The 18,523-nt window shown below is 47.8% G+C and overlaps 7 protein-coding genes across 8 annotated transcripts; 5 read left to right on the top strand and 2 right to left on the bottom strand.

Moving 5' to 3' along the window:
- The first annotated feature begins 58 nt into the window (after positions 1–58).
- On the top strand, positions 59–3,914 carry BDCG_04413 (uncharacterized protein). Its single transcript, XM_045420073.1, has 2 exons — positions 59–180; positions 255–3,914. The coding sequence occupies exon 2, from the start codon at positions 1,661–1,663 to the stop codon at positions 3,554–3,556; it is 1,896 nt and encodes a 631-aa protein (XP_045276251.1). The 5' UTR covers positions 59–180; positions 255–1,660; the 3' UTR covers positions 3,557–3,914.
- On the bottom strand, positions 3,741–9,393 carry BDCG_04412. 2 transcript variants are annotated; one of them, XM_045420071.1, is made up of 5 exons: positions 9,065–9,393; positions 5,369–9,003; positions 4,914–5,299; positions 4,443–4,833; positions 3,741–4,346 (listed from the first exon to the last, which is right to left on the bottom strand). In XM_045420071.1, the coding sequence occupies exons 2-5, from the start codon at positions 6,049–6,051 to the stop codon at positions 4,106–4,108; spliced, it is 1,701 nt and encodes a 566-aa protein (XP_045276250.1). In that variant the 5' UTR covers positions 6,052–9,003; positions 9,065–9,393; the 3' UTR covers positions 3,741–4,105. The 2 variants fall into 2 exon arrangements, with proteins under 2 accessions (XP_045276250.1, XP_045280866.1); XM_045420072.1 differs by having other exon boundaries at positions 3,803–4,346; positions 5,369–8,999; positions 9,065–9,286.
- Positions 5,946–9,061, top strand: BDCG_04411 (uncharacterized protein). Its single transcript, XM_045420070.1, has one exon. The coding sequence runs from the start codon at positions 6,892–6,894 to the stop codon at positions 8,056–8,058; it is 1,167 nt and encodes a 388-aa protein (XP_045276249.1). The 5' UTR covers positions 5,946–6,891; the 3' UTR covers positions 8,059–9,061.
- Positions 9,394–9,816: 423 nt separating the features above from the next.
- On the top strand, positions 9,817–11,395 carry BDCG_04410 (serine/threonine protein kinase; the record flags this gene model as incomplete). The annotated part of the gene is made up of 4 exons (XM_045420069.1): positions 9,817–9,944; positions 10,008–10,127; positions 10,206–10,488; positions 10,574–11,395. The coding sequence occupies 4 exons, from the start codon at positions 9,817–9,819 to the stop codon at positions 11,393–11,395; spliced, it is 1,353 nt and encodes a 450-aa protein (XP_045276248.1).
- Positions 11,396–12,003: 608 nt separating this feature from the next.
- On the top strand, positions 12,004–14,706 carry BDCG_04409 (uncharacterized protein; the record flags this gene model as incomplete). Its single annotated transcript, XM_045420068.1, has 3 exons — positions 12,004–12,231; positions 12,322–12,792; positions 12,871–14,706. The coding sequence occupies 3 exons, from the start codon at positions 12,004–12,006 to the stop codon at positions 14,704–14,706; spliced, it is 2,535 nt and encodes an 844-aa protein (XP_045276247.1).
- A 994-nt stretch (positions 14,707–15,700) lies between these two features.
- BDCG_04408 (uncharacterized protein) lies at positions 15,701–16,421 on the top strand (the record flags this gene model as incomplete). The annotated part of the gene is made up of 3 exons (XM_045420067.1): positions 15,701–15,752; positions 15,978–16,053; positions 16,172–16,421. 3 exons carry the CDS (start codon positions 15,701–15,703, stop codon positions 16,419–16,421), a joined length of 378 nt encoding a protein of 125 aa, XP_045276246.1.
- A 781-nt stretch (positions 16,422–17,202) lies between these two features.
- On the bottom strand, positions 17,203–18,204 carry BDCG_04407 (microsomal signal peptidase subunit; the record flags this gene model as incomplete). Its single annotated transcript, XM_045420066.1, has 3 exons — positions 17,203–17,750; positions 17,870–17,943; positions 18,062–18,204. The coding sequence occupies 3 exons, from the start codon at positions 18,202–18,204 to the stop codon at positions 17,203–17,205; spliced, it is 765 nt and encodes a 254-aa protein (XP_045276245.1).
- Between the last annotated feature and the right edge of the window lie 319 nt (positions 18,205–18,523).

Genomic DNA, 18,523 nt, shown 5'->3' with positions numbered 1-18,523 from the left:
TATATATATATATATAATATAATATCCCTCCGTTGAGAAAACAGAATCTACCTCTACGGCATCATGCAATGACGTATTTCAACGAACGCCCATCTACGGACTATAGATATGTGCTTGTTAGGTGTCTACATAGTTATTCATACCTTCAATTCGAGATCGGTTTATTCCGCACTGACAACAGTAAGTTACATTTAACTATTGCGGTGCTATCTCCACAAATATCAATATCCAAAGCACTCACTCACTGTTCACAGCCACAATGTGGGCCCATCACCGACTTCATTCAATACCTGCAGCAAACATATTCACTGTTGAAGCTCGTTGGCGGGATGACCAGAATGACAGCTTGAGTGATATTTATTTACACAACATGAAACAAACTGGTCCGCCGCCCCCAGCATTCATTTCAGCACCAACCATGGCTTCAACCTGTGGTTTCCATCCTGAGGACCCAAATCGGCTTACCTGGAATTTGACAAAGGTGTAGAACACCATGCTATCCTAGCTGCAAGCCTGAGCAGAGTTTACTCAATTGAGTATATTCATTTGAGGATATCCACGTGGCAAAGGAGGGCTTCGCATCCCATGTTGTTTCGCCATTCTGCAGTGTTTGAATATTGAAAACAAATCCCCAGGTCATCCTGGAGATCGTTAGAAAAGTGATGATTATTGACAAAAAGCACAAATTGCAGATTGAAAGAACTGTGAGAGAGGAGGAGGAGGAGGAGGAGGAGGAGAGTGCAGCCAACACCTAGACACAGTTGAAATCCAGCGAAACTTGGGATTGGGGAAGAAGATGAAGCCGCTCACAAATGACCACCAGAGATCCTTTATTCCTAAGCAGTTTCCTGTTCTGCTCTGTTCATCACTTGGCTTGTCCAGATGGGTCTCGTTGAGGTTATAATACCAGGATATCCGCACTACTCTGTACGGATGTACTCATTCTGAAAATGTTCCTCCAATTATTATCAACAAATCTGCTCAAGAACAAACCAACCGCGGCTTGCAATCATGGCCTGTCGAAATGACTTGGCGCAAGTCTGCAAGAACAATTGAACTAGCCTAAATAAATAGCTGATGCTGGTTTGGGGCTCCCTGGCTTTTGCATAAGCCGTTCACCAATTAAATATTATTAACCTATTTATAGTAAGTAGTAACTAATGGGTTCCCCCCCAGCAGCGGAAACATGGGGGCAGCTTAACCTGAAATTTCAGATAGCTCAACTTCCTTTTGCAAAGCCTAGGCTCGTAATTGGGAGCTGCGGGGCATTTATTTTTATTTGGAGCTCCGACAGGGGGCTATGTGCAAGGCTGGAAGCTATTTATTGCCTCCTTGAGGCTCTTTCAATCGGTCCTATTTAAAGCCCTGGGGGTTTCGCTCCATCTGCCAATGCGGTTTTCGTCTCCCGGGAGCGTAATGGCTAGGATTTGAGGCATTCATTGCACTGGAGAAGAAGCATCTTAGAAAGATTAACTTATAATACCGCTCCTGTTTCCCAAATAGTTACTTCAGGCGCTCTCCCTCCAATTCAGATTGGACAAACACAGTCGTTGAAGAAGCGCCAGCTACTACACAACCATGCCCCCTAATAACAATTAATTCTAATTTACTAATGTTCTCATAGTTGCAGTATTTACAGGAGGGTGCAGACAAACGAGATATGTTGGCCTTGCATGAACTTCGTGTTGTCCCCGCCCGCTTCCTCTGTTCAGCTAAAAGTCAACATGCTGTATGCATGTCTTTGCCTACACGCCGGCCTTATAACCATACAGCTTTGGAACAGAGCGACTCGATACGGCTAGCGGAGATCCTACCAGGCCAGAGCAACGACAACCTACAGCTAAATTTACAACATACGACCCTGCAAAACGCCCCCGCCTACGAAGCTTTATCATACGAATGGGCAGGGAACTTGGGTTTGAGACCAGTAAAATGTGGCTCGCAAGAATTTCGTCTGTCCGCCAACCTGAGAGCAGGGCTAAAACGTCTGCGATATACGAACCGGAGGAGATTGATATGGGTAGACGCCATCTGCATTGATCAGGATAATAGCCAGGAGCGCTCTCATCAGGTTTCGCTGATGAGGGACATCTATCGAAATGCTCACAGGGCGTTAATTTGGATTGGAGAGGAGAAGGAACATACAGGTGCGGCCTTTGAGATTATTCCGGCATTGGCAGAGAATTGGGCTGCGCAGGGATCACAGGACGACAAACCTCCACCTATGCCGCCCCGTTCTACGGCGGAGCCCCATGCAAACCAACTCTTGGATCCGTCCAATAAAGCCCTATGGAACTCCATCATCGATGTATTCACTCGACCGTACTTCAAACGGACCTGGATCATACAAGAGATCATCGTCTCCAAAGCTGCCTCTGTGATATGCGGGGGGTGGATAGTGGACTGGACTTCCTTCCATCGAGCTGCAAATCACATTGTCCAAGATGAGTTTCGAGCATTCCGGGAGCCTCAGCCCTCAACACTATTCCTCATCGCTCTTATACGGCGCATTGAGCGGAGGTTTGAGAAGCGTGACCTGCGCCTGCGCACTCTCCTCCGCCATTTCCGCGCCTCGAAAGCCTTAGACCCCCGCGACAAAGTGTTTGCGCTACTTGGTCTCATGTGTGGCAACCATACCTCACCCATCGATAGGCAACCGAAGAAAATAAAAGCGGACTACACAAAGCCAGTCGAACACGTATATCGTGAAACAGCTGCATACATCTTCATGGAAGAACAAAACCTCAAGCTTCTCACAAACGAATACCCGCCAAATGCCCGAGAGCGCCAAGATATGCCGTCGTGGGTTCCCGACTGGTCAGCCAACACAAAACCTCTCCACCCTCTAATACGCCAAAGTGACCGGCTAAGCCAACTCATAAAAGGCGACATCCACTGCACAGACACCTCCCTGTTCGTCAACGGCAACATCTTTGACACAATAAGCTATGCGTCCGAAGTCGTAACCACGGCCAACGAACGCTTCATCCTTCGCAATCTCATAAATATCATGAAAGCAAGAACGACAACTACCAGCTACACCACTACAAACCAATCGCACAACGAAGCTCTCTACCGCACTTTAATCGCCAACAACGCCAACGTGCGCCCGGCGCTGGACGAGGCGGAACGCTATTTCTTCTACCTGCTCCGCGACCGCATGACAACCGTGGATATACCCATTGTCCAAGAAGGCCTCTTCAATGACCTCGAACACCTCCTCAAGCCGGACCCCACAGAGAAATGGGACCTGTATTTACTCGAATTACGCCGGACGCTCTATGATCGGGCCTTTTTCACCACGCGCAAGGGGTATATGGGGATCGGGCCGAAGGGAAAGACGAGGGTGAAGGTTGGAGATAAGGTAGCAGTTTTGGGTGGAGGGTTTACACCGTTTATCCTTAGAGAGATGGATGTTAGTGCTGGTGTTGGCAGCGATGGTGGTGGAAGGGGTTGTTCTACCCTTGTGGGCGAGTCGTATATTCATGGAATGATGGAAGGTGAATTTTTAGAAAAAAGTCAGGAATTGGGGTATGAGAGGATTGAAATTCGGTGAGTGTCCATATGCTGGGCCACAAGAAAAAGGTTGGGTTGTTGATTCGGCGATTTTCTCAACTAGGGTGGTGTCTCTTACCGTCCTCATTGCATGGAAGCATCGGCGTTTGGGTTTCTGTATCTACGTATTATACCACTTCCCCAAATAATCACCATACAGCAAATGATTTCTATAGATACCCTACTGATCTTGATATTACATTAATACCTTGTAATTATACGGAATTTATCCTACTTTTGAAAATCAGGCTGTCCCTATGTTTTATGGTTTGTGAAGAGAGAATCGCAAGAATAAATTGCCCGTCCCCGTAACGAGCGAAACAAAATCCAGGACATTGAGATTCATTCGAATCGTAATTGAAATAACGTAAACGTAGACTAAGGCTTCATAAAAGGGGGTATATATGGTAAAAGAAAACAGGAAAAAGGGCCAAACTCCCACGCCCACCTAACACCAGCTCCACCAGTATGCCACCCGGTATCATCTATATATGGCGAACAATCCCTCCCCCCGTTTCTAGATTCCCAACCATTGATAACTAAAGATCGGTCAATTCGGATTTCTCACTCCCGTGGAGACCGGAAAGCTCAAATACTCCGGTCCAAATTCCTCAACGATCCATTGGCAAAACTTCGCCCAATTAGCCTCCCACGTCCTAAATGCATCAGCCCTCTGCTCTGCATCCATGCATGAATGTTCAATGCTCCACTCGGCCAGAACACGCCAGCCAAAAAGCGTCATGGAGTCGTGGTGTAGGATGGTTTGGTAAAAATCGTGTGAGAGTGAAGAGCTTATCGTTCGAGAAGAAAATTGGCTTAGCCACGCGATCTACACACACACACACACACAAGGGTCTTCAAAAGTAAAGCATGTCTGAAGGACTCACCCAAAATACGCCGGATTATCACTATTAATCGTACATGGCACCGAATTTGCCAGAAGCGTTGGTAACACATGGCCCTTCATGGACGCGCATAGGTGAAGGACCTCATTGGAGATAGGGCAGACCTCTAGCGCAATGCCACGATCACGACATAGCTGCATGAGTAGCGGGTGTTGCGGCATCGAGAAACCGTGGCCGATGCGTTTGGAGCCAAGCAGAATGGCATCGTAGAGGTTGTTGTCTGTTGGTCCTTGGCTCTCAAGCGTCTCCCCCGCGTGGAAGATGAACGGGATGTCCAAGTCGAGTGCGGTGCACGCAGCTTTAAACTGCAGGAGTTCGGAGATGTAGTGTCGGATTGGGTTGCCTCGGCCTTCGCAGCCGACCATATCGAATCCTATTTGGGTAGGGGGATTTTAGTTAAATGGCGACAACGCTTTTGTGGGTGGGAAAAAATGGGGGATGAAAATCACGAACCGCAGATCAATTCTGGAAATTCCTGCTTTAACGAGATGCAATCTTTGAGACACCAGGTCATGTCCTCATTTTTAATAGAGCGTGGAGCGCAGTAGATTACTTTCAAGCCCTTGAAACGGCCAGCGCCTTTGCCGTCTGCATCGAGTTGCTTGATTTTAGCCTTAACTTCGTCCCGGATGATCTGCATCCAAACACGGTGATCTAATTGTCTCTCGCCGTCGTCGCTTGGAATGTACTTGTCGAAGAAGTTTGGCCGGACTTCAGCGTACATAACGTTGTCTTCGACGAAACTGTCAATAGCTTTTCCTATATAGTTTCGGAACGCAGATTCATAATTGAACAGCCCCTTCATCATCTGTGTGCTGCGATTGAATAGATCCCAAACACTACATGTGGATTTTTAGTAAGAGAGTTCTGGTCATATATAAAGGGGGAAAATAAGGATGTAATCATACCCATCTAAAGTTTGATCCATCCCGTGGGCATCCTCCGGCGAAATAAGCAGTTTATTCACCAGCCATTCCTCCGCCCTTTCCGCGCCCCCAGGAAAATCCTCTAGAAACTTGGAATATCTCATCCAAGCCAAAGGTTTGTAATTTGTGTCGAAAATATCTGCTCCCTTAGTCGAATCCCGTAGGACAGAAAATGTTATGGCTGTATTGTTCAAATTACCAAGCTGTGCATTCAAAGACAACGTGCTCCGGATGAACATGCATTTGATATTGCGCGCTTGGGAGACAAGGAATGAAGGATGAAGGATAGTGTTGAAATGGCAGTGCAGATGCGCACCCTTGGGCAGCCTTTGGGCTACTTGCATCAAGTCACTACCATGATTGATCAGGCCAGTATTCGCGAGAAAATAGTCCGAGGCGCCCGATGCCAGATATCTCCTCCGCTCCTGGCCGCGGATCGCTTCTAGAACTGAAGCTGCATCTTTCTCGCTTTTAGACGCTTTGGCGATGGCGGCGGCATCGAAGGCTAGTTCGCGTTCTTGCTGTTGCAGTGTGTTGAGGGCTTCGAAATAATCTGCTGCTGACGCCGGGGTGGTTGAGGTTGGGCTGTGCGTCGAGGAATGTTTATTCCTCTGAGTTTTTTTGTTGTAGGAAAAAGTTTCCTGTATCCATTGGAGGTGGACCATTTCCTTTCTGAGGGTTGAGATCTTCGATATGCTGGGGAGTTTCGATTCTACACCCTGAGATGCTTGTTCCCCGTTTCAATAATATTACGACTCTGTTAACTGTGAGCACCTCGGGAATATATAGATCATGAAATTGAGCATCGAATGCTCAGTGAGGCGGTGCTTTGTTCTATCCATTTACTTAAAGCAATCTTTATTCCGCTGGTTTCATCCCCCCCCGCTGGCGTTTCGTGATGAGGATTCCTTTCTTCGTTCTTTTGTGTTGGAAGATTCTGTCACCGGTGGTCGAATTGTCAACAAAATCCACGACGGATTTCAAGAAGTGGCTGAAATCCATCTCGGATCTCTCCTGTCTCCAATAGCGGCCTCCACTGGCGCGTGGCTGTGACTGACTGCGGCGGATGGGATGCCTTTGAATCCGCACACCACTCCTTTTCTGGCCATTGGCCTTCGTACACGGGCCGTTTCTTGCACTAAACTAGCCACGCCCAGCGGGTCCCAACAGACCCGACAAGTTTTGATAGGCTAATTTGTTGCATTTGTTGCATTCCAGAAGCTCTGGAGTGCACGGGATGCAAGGCTGCAAGGCGGCACAACCGAGCGCCCGCCTTCTATCAGCCGCCCGCATGGGGAATTTTGGCAACAAGAGATCGGTTTCTAGTTGTTCAATCTATCCTCGGGGCGTCAATAGTGGGTTAAACTACGATGTGTTAAATTACTTGACGTCCAAGACGTCTTCAAAGCCCGTGTCTCTCGAGCCAACAGAGACAGCCACTGTCTGCCTGATATCCTCCACAAAAACGAGCAGGCTGAATCGACCAATCGACACAAACCAGCAAGATGCTCAGATTCCCCGAGAACCGCGATGACTGGAGTCTGGATATTGTTAGTTTGCTCGCCGTCATTGGCGAGAGTGCCATGTCGGCGCACTCCCAACCGCTAACAGCTTCAATTCTGTGTCTGCTTCCTCGTATCCTGCCTGCTCCGCAGGCGCTTCTCAGACACGAGCGGCCAACACGTCTGCCTTCCATTCCGGCACACATCGTGAGCATTCACTCCGGCACCCTGCTCCTGGAGCTCAACCATTTTGCAAACCTCGTCTACAACATCGATCTTCCTAGCTTTGCCGTTCGAGAGATCCGGATCAAACATAGAGAAGGCTACGCAGACACCCTCAGTGATGAAAAGAAACTTAGAAATCGTATTCTTCGAACGCCAAAGGGTGTCATTCATGCTCAGCCCTTTTCGCCCTTAGCTCTTCTCTCAGTTGCTTCATTCCTTCTGTCGGTTGGCCTGTGCGCATGGGCTATTATCCTCGAAGATGGTGTAGCGGTCATTGCGATCGTGGTTGTGTCATTCACATCTAGTATCATTGGATTATCTTCCATGTGGCATCCAAACTTGACGGTGCGGAAACGCAAAACAGTTGTGCCGGACGGTGACCTGATTATTCGGACGAGACAGGGCGCATTTATAATCATACGGTGTACAGAAGAGATCGCCCGCGAACTCTACACGGGCACAGAAGAATGTAGCTACGTCGTCAGTGACCAGATATTCCGCGCGTTAGTTGGGGTGGGCACATTTCTGCTCATGAGCGCGGTGATCCTGATGGGAAATTCTACCTGGACCATGCAGGCGGCACTCGGCGGTTCATACGTTTTACTCAACGGCTGCTATCAGATCGCCGCACTGTTCCCTAGAGGATGGCATTGGAACCTTATACGTTATGAAATGAAAGAGATACGAAACACAGACGCGCAGACATACACGCAGGCGCTGTGGAAAGCTATTCATGTTTCCAAGTTCACCGACTGGGTGCGGGTGAGCGGCGCAGCTCCTAACTCTGAAGCATGGAGGGCGTGGATTGACCTCGCTGGGGATAATCTGCATGACGAAAATTGGGATGCACAGAAGGCATTGGACGAGCTGCTGAATGCTGAGAAGAGCGAGGCTGGATTCCAGCCTGTTAAAAATGGCGTCGTGAGGGAGGAATCCTCCTCCTAAAGGTGACGAGTAGTGATGAGTATGTTTATACATTGTTTTTGAGTTATGATGTTTGGTTTAAACGTCACGGCCGATTTATAGACATGTACTGGCTGTTAGACTATACATGGCTGGTATAACCTTTTAAGCGTGGTGTTGGTGCTTCGAACTTGGCGCGTGCGACTTTTGAAAATACCTCCCTCAGCATGTACTGGCTTAATAATGAATGAATTGAATTTATCGGGAAGAACTCGCTACTCCGATCTGTGCTGATTGACAAATTGATGCGAAGGAAAGACGCTTTTGTCTCAGGCAATAGGCCATGCAAGACTTCGCTGCCCCAGTTGTTTGGTCACTGAGGTCACTGGGGCGCACCAGCTAGGGTTGTTGGATTGGGAATAGCAGTTCCTAAGCACCACAGCTAGGCTTAGTTGAGACAGCTTCTTGAAGCTGAGGGGATTTTATGGCCATATGCTTCTTGATAGTCAACTGCGTCGTCCCAATAAATAATGTTCATTCCGGTGTCTCCGAATGTTCAACCATTGTATATGGTTTCATCAGGTGAAGTCTCGGACCGGAAAAGGGCATTATCGGCTCACAACGCCCATTTGGGAGCGGTAGGTTGCCAATCAGACGTTCTTTGCTTGTTCAGGGATGCGAAAAGCTTCTTTGTCCAGCCACTTCTCATGGCCTTTTTGGAGGGCATATGATATATCCAATCATCCCAATTTTAAGAAGCTTGGGCGCAGCAAAAATTCTCATTACCCATTGTCATTCATCAATTGCCGCCCCCCGCCGGTAGGCATATACTATGCGTATGTCAGTGGCTTTCTTGCTCGAATGCTTGATCCCCGCAACCATGGTGGTGGCTTTTTTTGAGTAACCATGCACTAAGACCTTTTATTTGTCTCAAGGTTGCAGCGGGCACTGTTTCTAATCCCGATAGGCTCTTTGACAGTGGTCTTACTATGTAGGTAGATATTGTCAGCGCTTCTTATCTGTTTAATGTAAAACCCAAGAGGCCTACTACTAGGGAAATAACTGTGTGCCCGTCCATATCCTGGATCCAGTGTGCGCCGCCCAGGTAACGTTACTATCGAAGAGAGGTTCTCGAGGCTGGCCTTTGGCAGTAGTAACTAGCAGGAGGATTCCTAACTCGTCAGATCCTGGCTGAAATAGCGGCCGGTATCGCTCATTTGGCCCTGGAATGGCGCAGGCGTTTTAGCCTCGGGTCTGCGTAAGATGTCTGACGGGCGAATGAACAAGAGGAATTCCTTATCATGAGGAATTCGGTCTGGCCGTCCGTCTCACATCGCTGGCCAATAATAACGAAGGTGTTGGGCGCCAGAATCCGCCGCCAATCGCGCCTTGACTTGGAAGTTGAGGCGGGAAGCTTGACAGGGAGAGCTTTTAAAGTTTGAGCACACAGACCAGACAGACACCACACACGCCAAGCGGCCGCCCATGGTATGGTATGGTATGGTATGTATGGTATGACACATGCAACTCTCGGGTTAAATATCAAACCCACTCCAACTCCAACTCCGCGTCCTCATCCTCATCTTCATCGACATTCCAACCCCCCAATTGAACCACACCCGCTTCCCCGTCTACTTGACATTTTTTCGCTTCTTTGAGCTAGCATTACACCAACCCGTGTAGGATGTGCTAGTCACCGCGGACAATGAGTTACGGTGAGATATACATCTTTAAGCAGGCCCATGTCCAACGTCTCTTGGAAACCAACCCCCGTGCGAGAGACGTGAATGGCATTCCAGGATGCTCCAGCGGCAATCAGTTCAATGGCACAAGGCCGTCCGGCTGAGAGCTTTTGTTGTACAGACAAGATTTCTCTCAGCTGACAGGCAAGGCCCCCCGCCATGGCGACCAGGCTCCGTTCTAGACGAGTGAGTAATATTGATATAAGATTTTGGTATGGCCTCATCCTTTGCTGACTATAGACATTCTAGATGGGTTGAACGTGAAGTGAGGCCGATTAGTTTACGTCAGTTGACTTTCTTTGGCCGCACGATCACCGAGTCACGGTTGATCAGCTCGGCGAACTATGTGCGTACAGAGCTTCCCACCAGGTCAGTTCCTATCGAGTCATTTGAAACCATTAATATCCAAAGGCACCTAACTAAATACTGATTTGATCATTTTGCCAGAATCGCCCACCGTCTTCGAGACATGCAGAAACTTCCCTACGTTGTTGTCACGAACCCCCACCTATCTCACGTTTATGAACTCTACTACAAGGCGTTCGAGAAGTTCCGCGGTGTCCCTGAAATCAGAACCTTGGAAGACAATGACAAGTACTGCGATATTCTGCGAGCCACGCTCAAGGAACATTTAACTGTAATACCGAATCTTGCAACGGGTGTGTTGGAGTGCCAAGATCTAGTAAAACCGGAAGAAATGGATCGGTTCATGAATACCTTGTTGCGTGCGGTGCGTAAAAGAGTACCTGCCTCGGTTTTGTCTGTTTCTGCGTGATGGTGAAAATTAGCTAGCTGATAATAATATCCATTTACAGCGAATATCACGTCGAGTTATTGCCGAACAACATCTTGCGCTCACAGATACATTCAATTCACCTTCGCATTTTCCGGACTCCAAGGACAGGACAGACCTCAACGCAGACTTCGTGGGAGAGGTATTTCTGAGATGCAATGCCAAGGAGGTCGTTGAAAATTGCGGCAAACGCGCGACAATGTTGTTAAAACAATCACTCGGAACTGACTGCCAGGTTCCCGATGTGATTGTTCAGGGTCATCTGGGAGCGACATTTCCTTATATCCTAAGTCATTTGGAATATATTATCGGGGAATTACTACGAAATTCCTTCCAGGCAGTTATCGAAAGGTTCAGCGGCAGGCCCGAACGGCCACCTCCCATTGAAGTTTTGATCTGCGAAGCTCCACAGCATGTCATTATTCGGGTTTCTGATCAAGGGGGAGGCATCTCTAGAGAGATTCTCCCGTACCTATGGTCATTCTGCAAGGGACCGCATACTCAAGCCCGCCTTCGGAACCTGGAGCAGGTACCTACCATGGCGGCGACCATGCAAGAAGTGAAAGTTTCCGGCACGAGATTCGATGAGCAGGGAGAAAGCCACTACTACAATACCAATGGACATCCGCATAGAGACAGTTCATTGGCATCCCTTAGTTCTCGCCCTCCGAATTTGCGGCTTGGCATGGGACTTCCGATGAGTAGGGTTTACGCAGAGTACTGGGCTGGCAGTTTGGAGCTGCATAGTCTGGAAGGGTATGGTGTCGATGCGTTCCTGCAAATTTCCAAACTTGGGAATAAGAATGAGCAGGTAACCACGAGGGCTTCGATAGATGCAGTGTGAAATGCAAACTAATTCTTTTTGTTAAACTTTCATTTTCCTATTTCGTCTTTCTTCCTTGGACTCTCCCCTTTCCTTTTCGCACACTGGAGACCTTCCAAACTCCTCTCAAGTTAGCATTTGCACTACACTATTGAGTGCTATACACTGTTTCTTTGGAGAGCATTAGCACCTTCCTGTCATGTGAATGCTTCTTTCCTTCTAGGTAATCTTCCCTCCTACACCCTGATTCCGTTTGAGGAAGTCCCAGTCGCCAATAGTACGAGCCTTCCCAATATAACAATAACAGGCATCAACAGTCAATATATATGCTGGGGCGGAATTCTACTCCTTTACCAAGTGAGAAGCCCGAAGACATGATTCTCTACCTCAAAAAGCATCCCACCCCACGAGTATATTCGGTATTCTGCAAAATTACCGAGCCAAACTTGTTTCTGTGGTTCAACATCTGCTTATGTGTAAGGATGTTTTTACTCTGATGAGGTAGGAGTTGTTCTAGGCTGACTTCGGGTGCTAGGTGATATTAATTAGGCGGTCCCTCGCCCAGAGTTGTGCTTGACATACTCTGACAGACATCACGGCACCCTTTTAGAATCCGATCATCCTTCCCTATGACTTCCCATCCACGAGAATCTCAAGGTGTGGACGCGCATAATGATAGATACGAATATCCGCACGAATTCCGATACTCTTATGACGTGCCGGGGCCCCAAACATGCAGCCTGCCATCCGAACAAGGGCAGCGCCGATACTCCAGCATCCCCCCGCCTTACTATTTCAACCCGCTGGTAGGCTTTGTTGTTGCCACTGGAGGTGTCGACAAAAGTGATGCTCCGGAGGTAAGTTGAGTCCCCCCACCTTCCCACAATATCGGACAATCAGACAGTACTTCAAGAGGGAATTTTAATGACTGATTTGTAGGTTTGCAGGTAGCATATGTTGGAGATAGGTTAACAGAAGAGGATACGATACAGCCACGCCCCCTTAATCCTGAACACGATTTTCCTAACATCACTTTCAGTCTTTTTGGCAGCCCGTTTCCTAAATGTAATAGGATGAGTGATATGTACCGCCCACGTTTTCAAGCTTACCCGGGAGCCGCACACGACATAACCCCTGAACCTGAAATTGGATTCCATCACGAGAGCCCTAGAGTTGTTCATATTGATATTACAAAATCATGGAAAGGCCTCTCTTCAGATAAGGCCGAAGAGCTGCTCTTCTGGGAGTCAACGTTTAAAGAGGTCCTAGAATACTTGTTGCATGATCAACTTGAACTCTTACAACAACAGTGCGAAGCCGCCAACCGGATACATCGTAACCGTGAACAACACCAACGCAGCAACTCGGATAGGATACATTATTTGCCAATTAGCATGATTGATATCGCGACAACTATGGTATATATATACAGAGAGCATCGTCGTACGTACCATTGGCTGGCGTCAATGGGGAATATTTATAGAACTGTAGCACAGTTTGTCCGCACTCACGACTGCTTTGTTGCCCCTGCTATGGGCTATGGATTGTTCCCGCCGACTGGCGACCTTAGAATAGGAGTCAAACTATTGGACGCGAATGATTACTTGCAAACCACCGTCTTCCCGGTTGAAGTGAATTGGACCCCAGATATGCTTTCTTTTGATCAATTTGACCCTATCACTACTGAAGGCCACGAATTCCGTTTAGTGCCACGCTATAGCCCGTCATTCAATTTTGCTGGACCAGACAGCTACTCAGCACCAAACCATATCGTTTATAAGACATCCGCGCCTTGGCTACAATGGGATCCTTCAATTTCCGGCTTTAGTGGAATAGTGCCAACCTGCTCCGACTCGGAGAATCAAATGCTACATTCACAAGCTTCCCCGGTAGAGGATCCTCTAGGAGACCGATCTAAAATATACGCCCTTCGGATAATGATTACAGCAACCGCTTTGGAATATTTTGGTACGGCGGTGAGGTTCGAGAAGATAGTTAGATCTAGGGTGATCATCAACGTTAAGAAAAGAACGTGTCCACAAGTCAATCCCACCCCAGATCATTCTCTAAACCTCTTGGGAGTAGACAAGAACAAATGTAATGAGAACCATTCATGGATAGAGTGGAACCCTTTGTGGCAACCTAACCCTCAGATTGAGTTGTGGGATGACCCATTTATTGGCGCCGGAGCCTTTTTTAGTGGGCGCGCACTTGAGAGGGACCTCTTAAAACCGCTAGGTCTTTTCAATTCCGGTGAGAGCAGGCTGCTAAGTCGCCATCCATTCGAGAGTTTTACCATGATGCCTTTACTGGGGACCAGCCTCGGTACTGATCTATCGACATCGTCGGATCGTGACCAAATTGGCGAAGTCAATGATTTATCTCCCGAGGAACCGCGAGAGATTGGTTTGCGGGTCTCCCCTCGTCGCCGCCGGAGACGCTCTTTGGAAAGACGTGATCCTGTCGGAAAAGATAGGAAACTAGGCTCGACAATTGTCCCGCGAATGAAAACGCAGTGTCCCAACCACCCTCGAGCCGAATTGGGGGGTAAGCGGTTACATCACGATATCGTCAACATGCTGCATATGCCTCTTCACTCCACTCAGGTTGACGAAGAGCTAGAAGCAAGGCACCGTCCTTGTGGAAAACGATCATCTTGGCGAAGCACTGGGGTATCTGTCCAGAAGAAAGGGAATGGATATCCTTTCCAAGACCACCGTCCACCAAGAAATGCAGTCTTCTCTAAGACAAACTCGGAGGAAGAAGATGAAGCGTACATCTTGAAATACTGCGAGATGATGAGTCTTGCCTCGGATCAACAGCAACGCAGTGGTAACAGCCGGAGCCCAGACTTTAATGCCTCAAGAGCTTCGAGTTCTGAGGCTTTGGCTATCGATGTTTCACGATTCTTGAATCCCTACAGGGTCATGCGTGCAGGATGGGAGTTTAATACAGATGTGCCATGGACACCGCCAGCTAATGACGCATGCACTCGTGGTCTCGAAGTCTGCCACCATCCCGGCGCAACCAATCCACAGGCTGAAAGGGGCAGTGACCACCATGGTACCGAATCACCACCTCTAATTCGTGAAAAAGATAAAGCTGCTTTTGTGAAAATGATCGTTGAGCGCGCACAAGAAGAGTGTCGGATGTTAGGGAGTGATATTAGCGATATTTTTGCTTCCTCCCCGCCCAGCACATCTGAGGGGGAATGGGAGGATGTCGACACTGATGAGGAGGGGTTTAGTATCCCTGATGTTGAGTATAGTGATGCCGGTCAAACACATCAAGGGGTGCCGATCCCTGTGTACGATTCATCCACCGGAGACTAGTGATATTATTACACCAAGGGGTTAGAAGGACATTAGGATGTTCATTGTCAACGGGCTCCCCAAGAATGTTTGCTTATGTGAGCGATATTCTGGACATAAAAGGGTGTTACATTTTTTTCGGCGTTGGTTTTTGTATCACACATATTCATAGTGGATGGACGGCACACTCTATTCACCTTCTGTCATTAAATACATACTATACTGTATGTTCTTTGGGGAGCTTCGTATTATTTTGCGGCCCCTTTGTCTGTCTTTGGAAATCCACACAAAGGGAGTATGACGGGATACTTTGGCTGTCTCGCAGTGGCTCATATATTCATTTTTATGCCTAGTCGTCATTCCTTAAATTACCCTGTTAGTCTTCTCTACTTCATTCAAATCAAATGAGAAATATTAATTTCCCCGCCTAGACCGACCGGGGCTAGTTTCCCACGTGGAAATAAGGTTCTGGTTGTCGCAGAGTGACGTCATGCTATACTTTGTTTCCACTTTCGAGGGCCTCAGTTGCCCTTTTAGGAAAGTGTCCAATGCTGCTCCTCAATGTTTGTATCTTTTTATATCGTTTGCCGGCAAAATCTCCTTCCTGATCAACCCCCCCCGAAAATACCATCTTAAGGCATTCTTACATTCATCAAGACCTTGCTCCTTTCCAATTGAACGCCTTCTATGGGTGTGCATCTACTTGTATAACCTTCATAGCTATCCGGGGCTTCATATCTTCACCTAACAACATCTTTCCCCCTCCCCTCCTTCTGCATCCATCCGAGCTTATTTCAGCTCTCCAGGTTGGGTACCAATCCCAAACTGCTTTTACAGGCATTAGTATTGCTCCTTCGGCCATATCCACTCCCAGTGCACGCTCTATAAGACGCCTTTGCCGTTGACGTTTGCGGACTTCTGAGGATTGATGCTTTACTCAATTCCTGTTTTGATCAAACCGTCCAATTAGTACAGCAAGAAACGCCGTCTAGAGGGGTGTAAAGCAAATCAAGTCATGGCAGCGGACGCTCTCGGTGCTATTTTCCTAATCATTATTACAATCTTTAGTAAGTGAGCTGTTATCCCTCGATTTCTTTACGTGATAGGCGAATGTGAACTGTATATCCATTTTCTACAAGGGGTGACGATTGGAGACAGACGGAATAGGGGCGGGGGCATTGCATGATTGCTGCTTTCACCCCTGCCTATCATAAATTGCCCAGTCGATGTGTTATTTTCTTGGTAATGCTTCTATGATGATATGGCACTAACATCCACATTTCTTTACATAGTTCCGCCGCTGGGTGTCTTCTTCATTAGCGGATGCTCCCCAGACCTCCTCATTAATATTTGTCTCACACTACTTGGGTGCGTGTAAACTCTTCTCCCCTATATCCAAGCTCTGCATCCCCTTTTACAACAGTCGACAGAGCTTGTTGTGCAGCGGCTAATAATTCCCCGCCCACCCTCTTCTGTCTTTTTCCAGATATTTCCCGGGCCACATCCACGCCTTCTACTGCGAGTACATCTACTACGACCGGCGCGCAAGGGGCCATCAAGGGCGGCTAGCCTGTGCCCGCGCCCCGGGCATTTTCTCAGAGCGCATTCAAAATGGTGGCGACATGACAACTGAATACTATTACCCTGCCCCGCCTGCTCAGACACCAGCAGCGCCAGCCACACCATATTCAGGCTCCCAAGTACCCCCAAGACAACAGTCGGGGTGGGCACGGTAATTGAATTTGACAGGAGTCTTGAACCCGTTTGCGGATCAATCTTCCAGTGGGGTCGTTTCATGGACACACCTTTCATAGACACCCCTGTATCTGTGGAAAGGGGGTTGGTGCTTAAAACGAATCAAGGTACTCAAAAGGGAGACATGATGGAATTAACGAGGCCGATGAAAATGGGATTTTTTTTTTGAAGTTATGGGTATTTTTATTCTGGAGGAGAAACTAATCATGGTTATGGGCGTTTGGAATCACACTCATCTCATTCTGTTGGTTTCTTTCGAGCTAAGGAGAGGCATTGTACACTATTTTTTATTTGGGGTTGTCGACAGATACACCTGCTATCTCTCCTTGATCCATACATGCTTATCGGGAGGTGGTTGGTATACAGTAGTAGTACACTCTCATTTTTGCCCTCACACAGCAAATTAACAATTCCCTATGCACTTGCGGATCCCTACATTGTATTATTACTGTTGGCTATGAAATGATATACTTCAGCTTTAAACATGGAATCATTGGCAAGGGATTCAGTAGTTCACAATAATATGACCTGCTCCCCTGTCGGCATTATATGATGAGTAAGTAGCCTGTGAAGGGCACCTGTGCTGACAAAAGCAGCAAATGGATAAATGGCAGTATAGCTCGCTCCCGAAAATGATCAAGCAAGAAATATGATAAATAGTACTAACGAGACTTGTAGAAACAATGAACCATACAGCTCATGCAACTGATTGCCACTTCAACTCTCCCCAGTCTCGAATCCACACGCAGTTCAGCTCGATCCCTACCCGCTGTTGTCTCCCTCCCTCCTCTTCGAACCCTTCAACGCGGGGAAGTTGAATGGTTTACTCCTCCCACCCTTCCCCCCGGTAATAATAGTCATATCAAGAAGTCCACCCAACGCCCCGCCAATATTCTCCGCAACCTTGCTGTGGGGACTCCACATCAGTGCCCCCACCCACGGCTGCACATTCCAAGCCACGACAAGCTGCGCATTCTCACGCTCAGCCATGCGGCCGGATATATCTGTAATTTGGTATTTGTTCTTTTGGTTACGGAGGCGGAGGAGGCCTGGTTTCTTGGAACTTTTATTAGAGTTCGTGGATGTGTTTTTGCTCGTTTTGGAGGATTTTGAGGATTTCGACTTTTTGGAGGGGAAGAAACGGCGGGTTAGGGCGGGGATGGAATAAGGGGATTCGGTGGCTGGGATTATGGTGTCCCAGATTATGGATTCGGTGGTTAGGTTTGACGAAGAAGAGGGTGATGTAGGGTAGGAGGCGAGGACGTAGACGAAGAGTTGCTTGGTGTTCCAGTTGAAGAGGGAGGTTAGGTCTTTGGATAGGGGGCAGGTAGGTGTTTTTGTTAGCTTTGTTAGACAAGCGGGAGCTCCCAATTATTGAGACTTTCAGCAATGGAAGATGAAGATATGCGCATGAATCGGAATTTCTCACTAGCATCAAGATCGAATCTAATCTGTGCATATTCCTCGCGCTTCGTTGCATAGTAATGCGGTCGTCCCTTAATTCTATACACATCCAGAATTAGCCCAAACTGTCCGCTGCCCATAGAGTAACTCCTATTGACAACCATATAGTCCATTCCTGGGGTAGCGATAAAGGGATCAAAATCAAAACAAGCCTTACACTTGTATGTTCGAAAGCTCAACGTTCGTAACCGGATCCGCAGGACTCAATACAACGGTCAGCGCTGTTAGGGCACTCAGCAGAAATGCAACTGTGGTGAAGAATCCAAAGACGCTCTGAAACCGATTGAGCGCGGAGTGCATAGCTGCAGAATTTAAGAGCGGAATCAACCGCCGTTTGCGCAGACGCCGACAATACGCGAGAGAGAAATGTCAGAAGGTTTGCTATTTTTGTGTCTACAAGAGATATCCGGCCAGATATGTCAATGCCGCAGCTGTTGCGGTTATCTAAGCGCCACCACGATTGTCGCGCGTGTCGCGTGTCCAATTGTCGGCTTGGCATATTTGGCAGCAGAGCAAACATTGCCCGATACTGAAGTGACCAAAGGGGGACAAAATCTGTCTCTGCTCTGCATGATATTTTATGTAGGGAAGAACACGTCAAAAAGTAAAATACAATATC

Source organism: Blastomyces dermatitidis (genome assembly GCF_000003525.1).
Source record: "Blastomyces dermatitidis ER-3 genomic scaffold supercont1.4, whole genome shotgun sequence".
Lineage (NCBI taxonomy): Eukaryota > Fungi > Ascomycota > Eurotiomycetes > Onygenales > Ajellomycetaceae > Blastomyces > Blastomyces dermatitidis.
This window is presented reverse-complemented; position numbering and strand designations above follow the sequence as displayed.

Coding starts and splice junctions, on each gene's coding strand:
- BDCG_04412 (XM_045420071.1), bottom strand. CDS start 6,051: ATGGTCCACCTCCAATGGATACAGGAAACTTTTTCCTACAACAAAAAA. Junction 5,300..5,368: donor ATGGATCAAACTTTAGATGG/GTATGATTACAT, acceptor ATCCACATGTAG/TGTTTGGGATCTATTCAATC. Junction 4,834..4,913: donor ATTTCCAGAATTGATCTGCG/GTTCGTGATTTT, acceptor CTACCCAAATAG/GATTCGATATGGTCGGCTGC.
- BDCG_04413 (XM_045420073.1), top strand. CDS start 1,661: ATGTTGGCCTTGCATGAACTTCGTGTTGTCCCCGCCCGCTTCCTCTGT.
- BDCG_04411 (XM_045420070.1), top strand. CDS start 6,892: ATGCTCAGATTCCCCGAGAACCGCGATGACTGGAGTCTGGATATTGTT.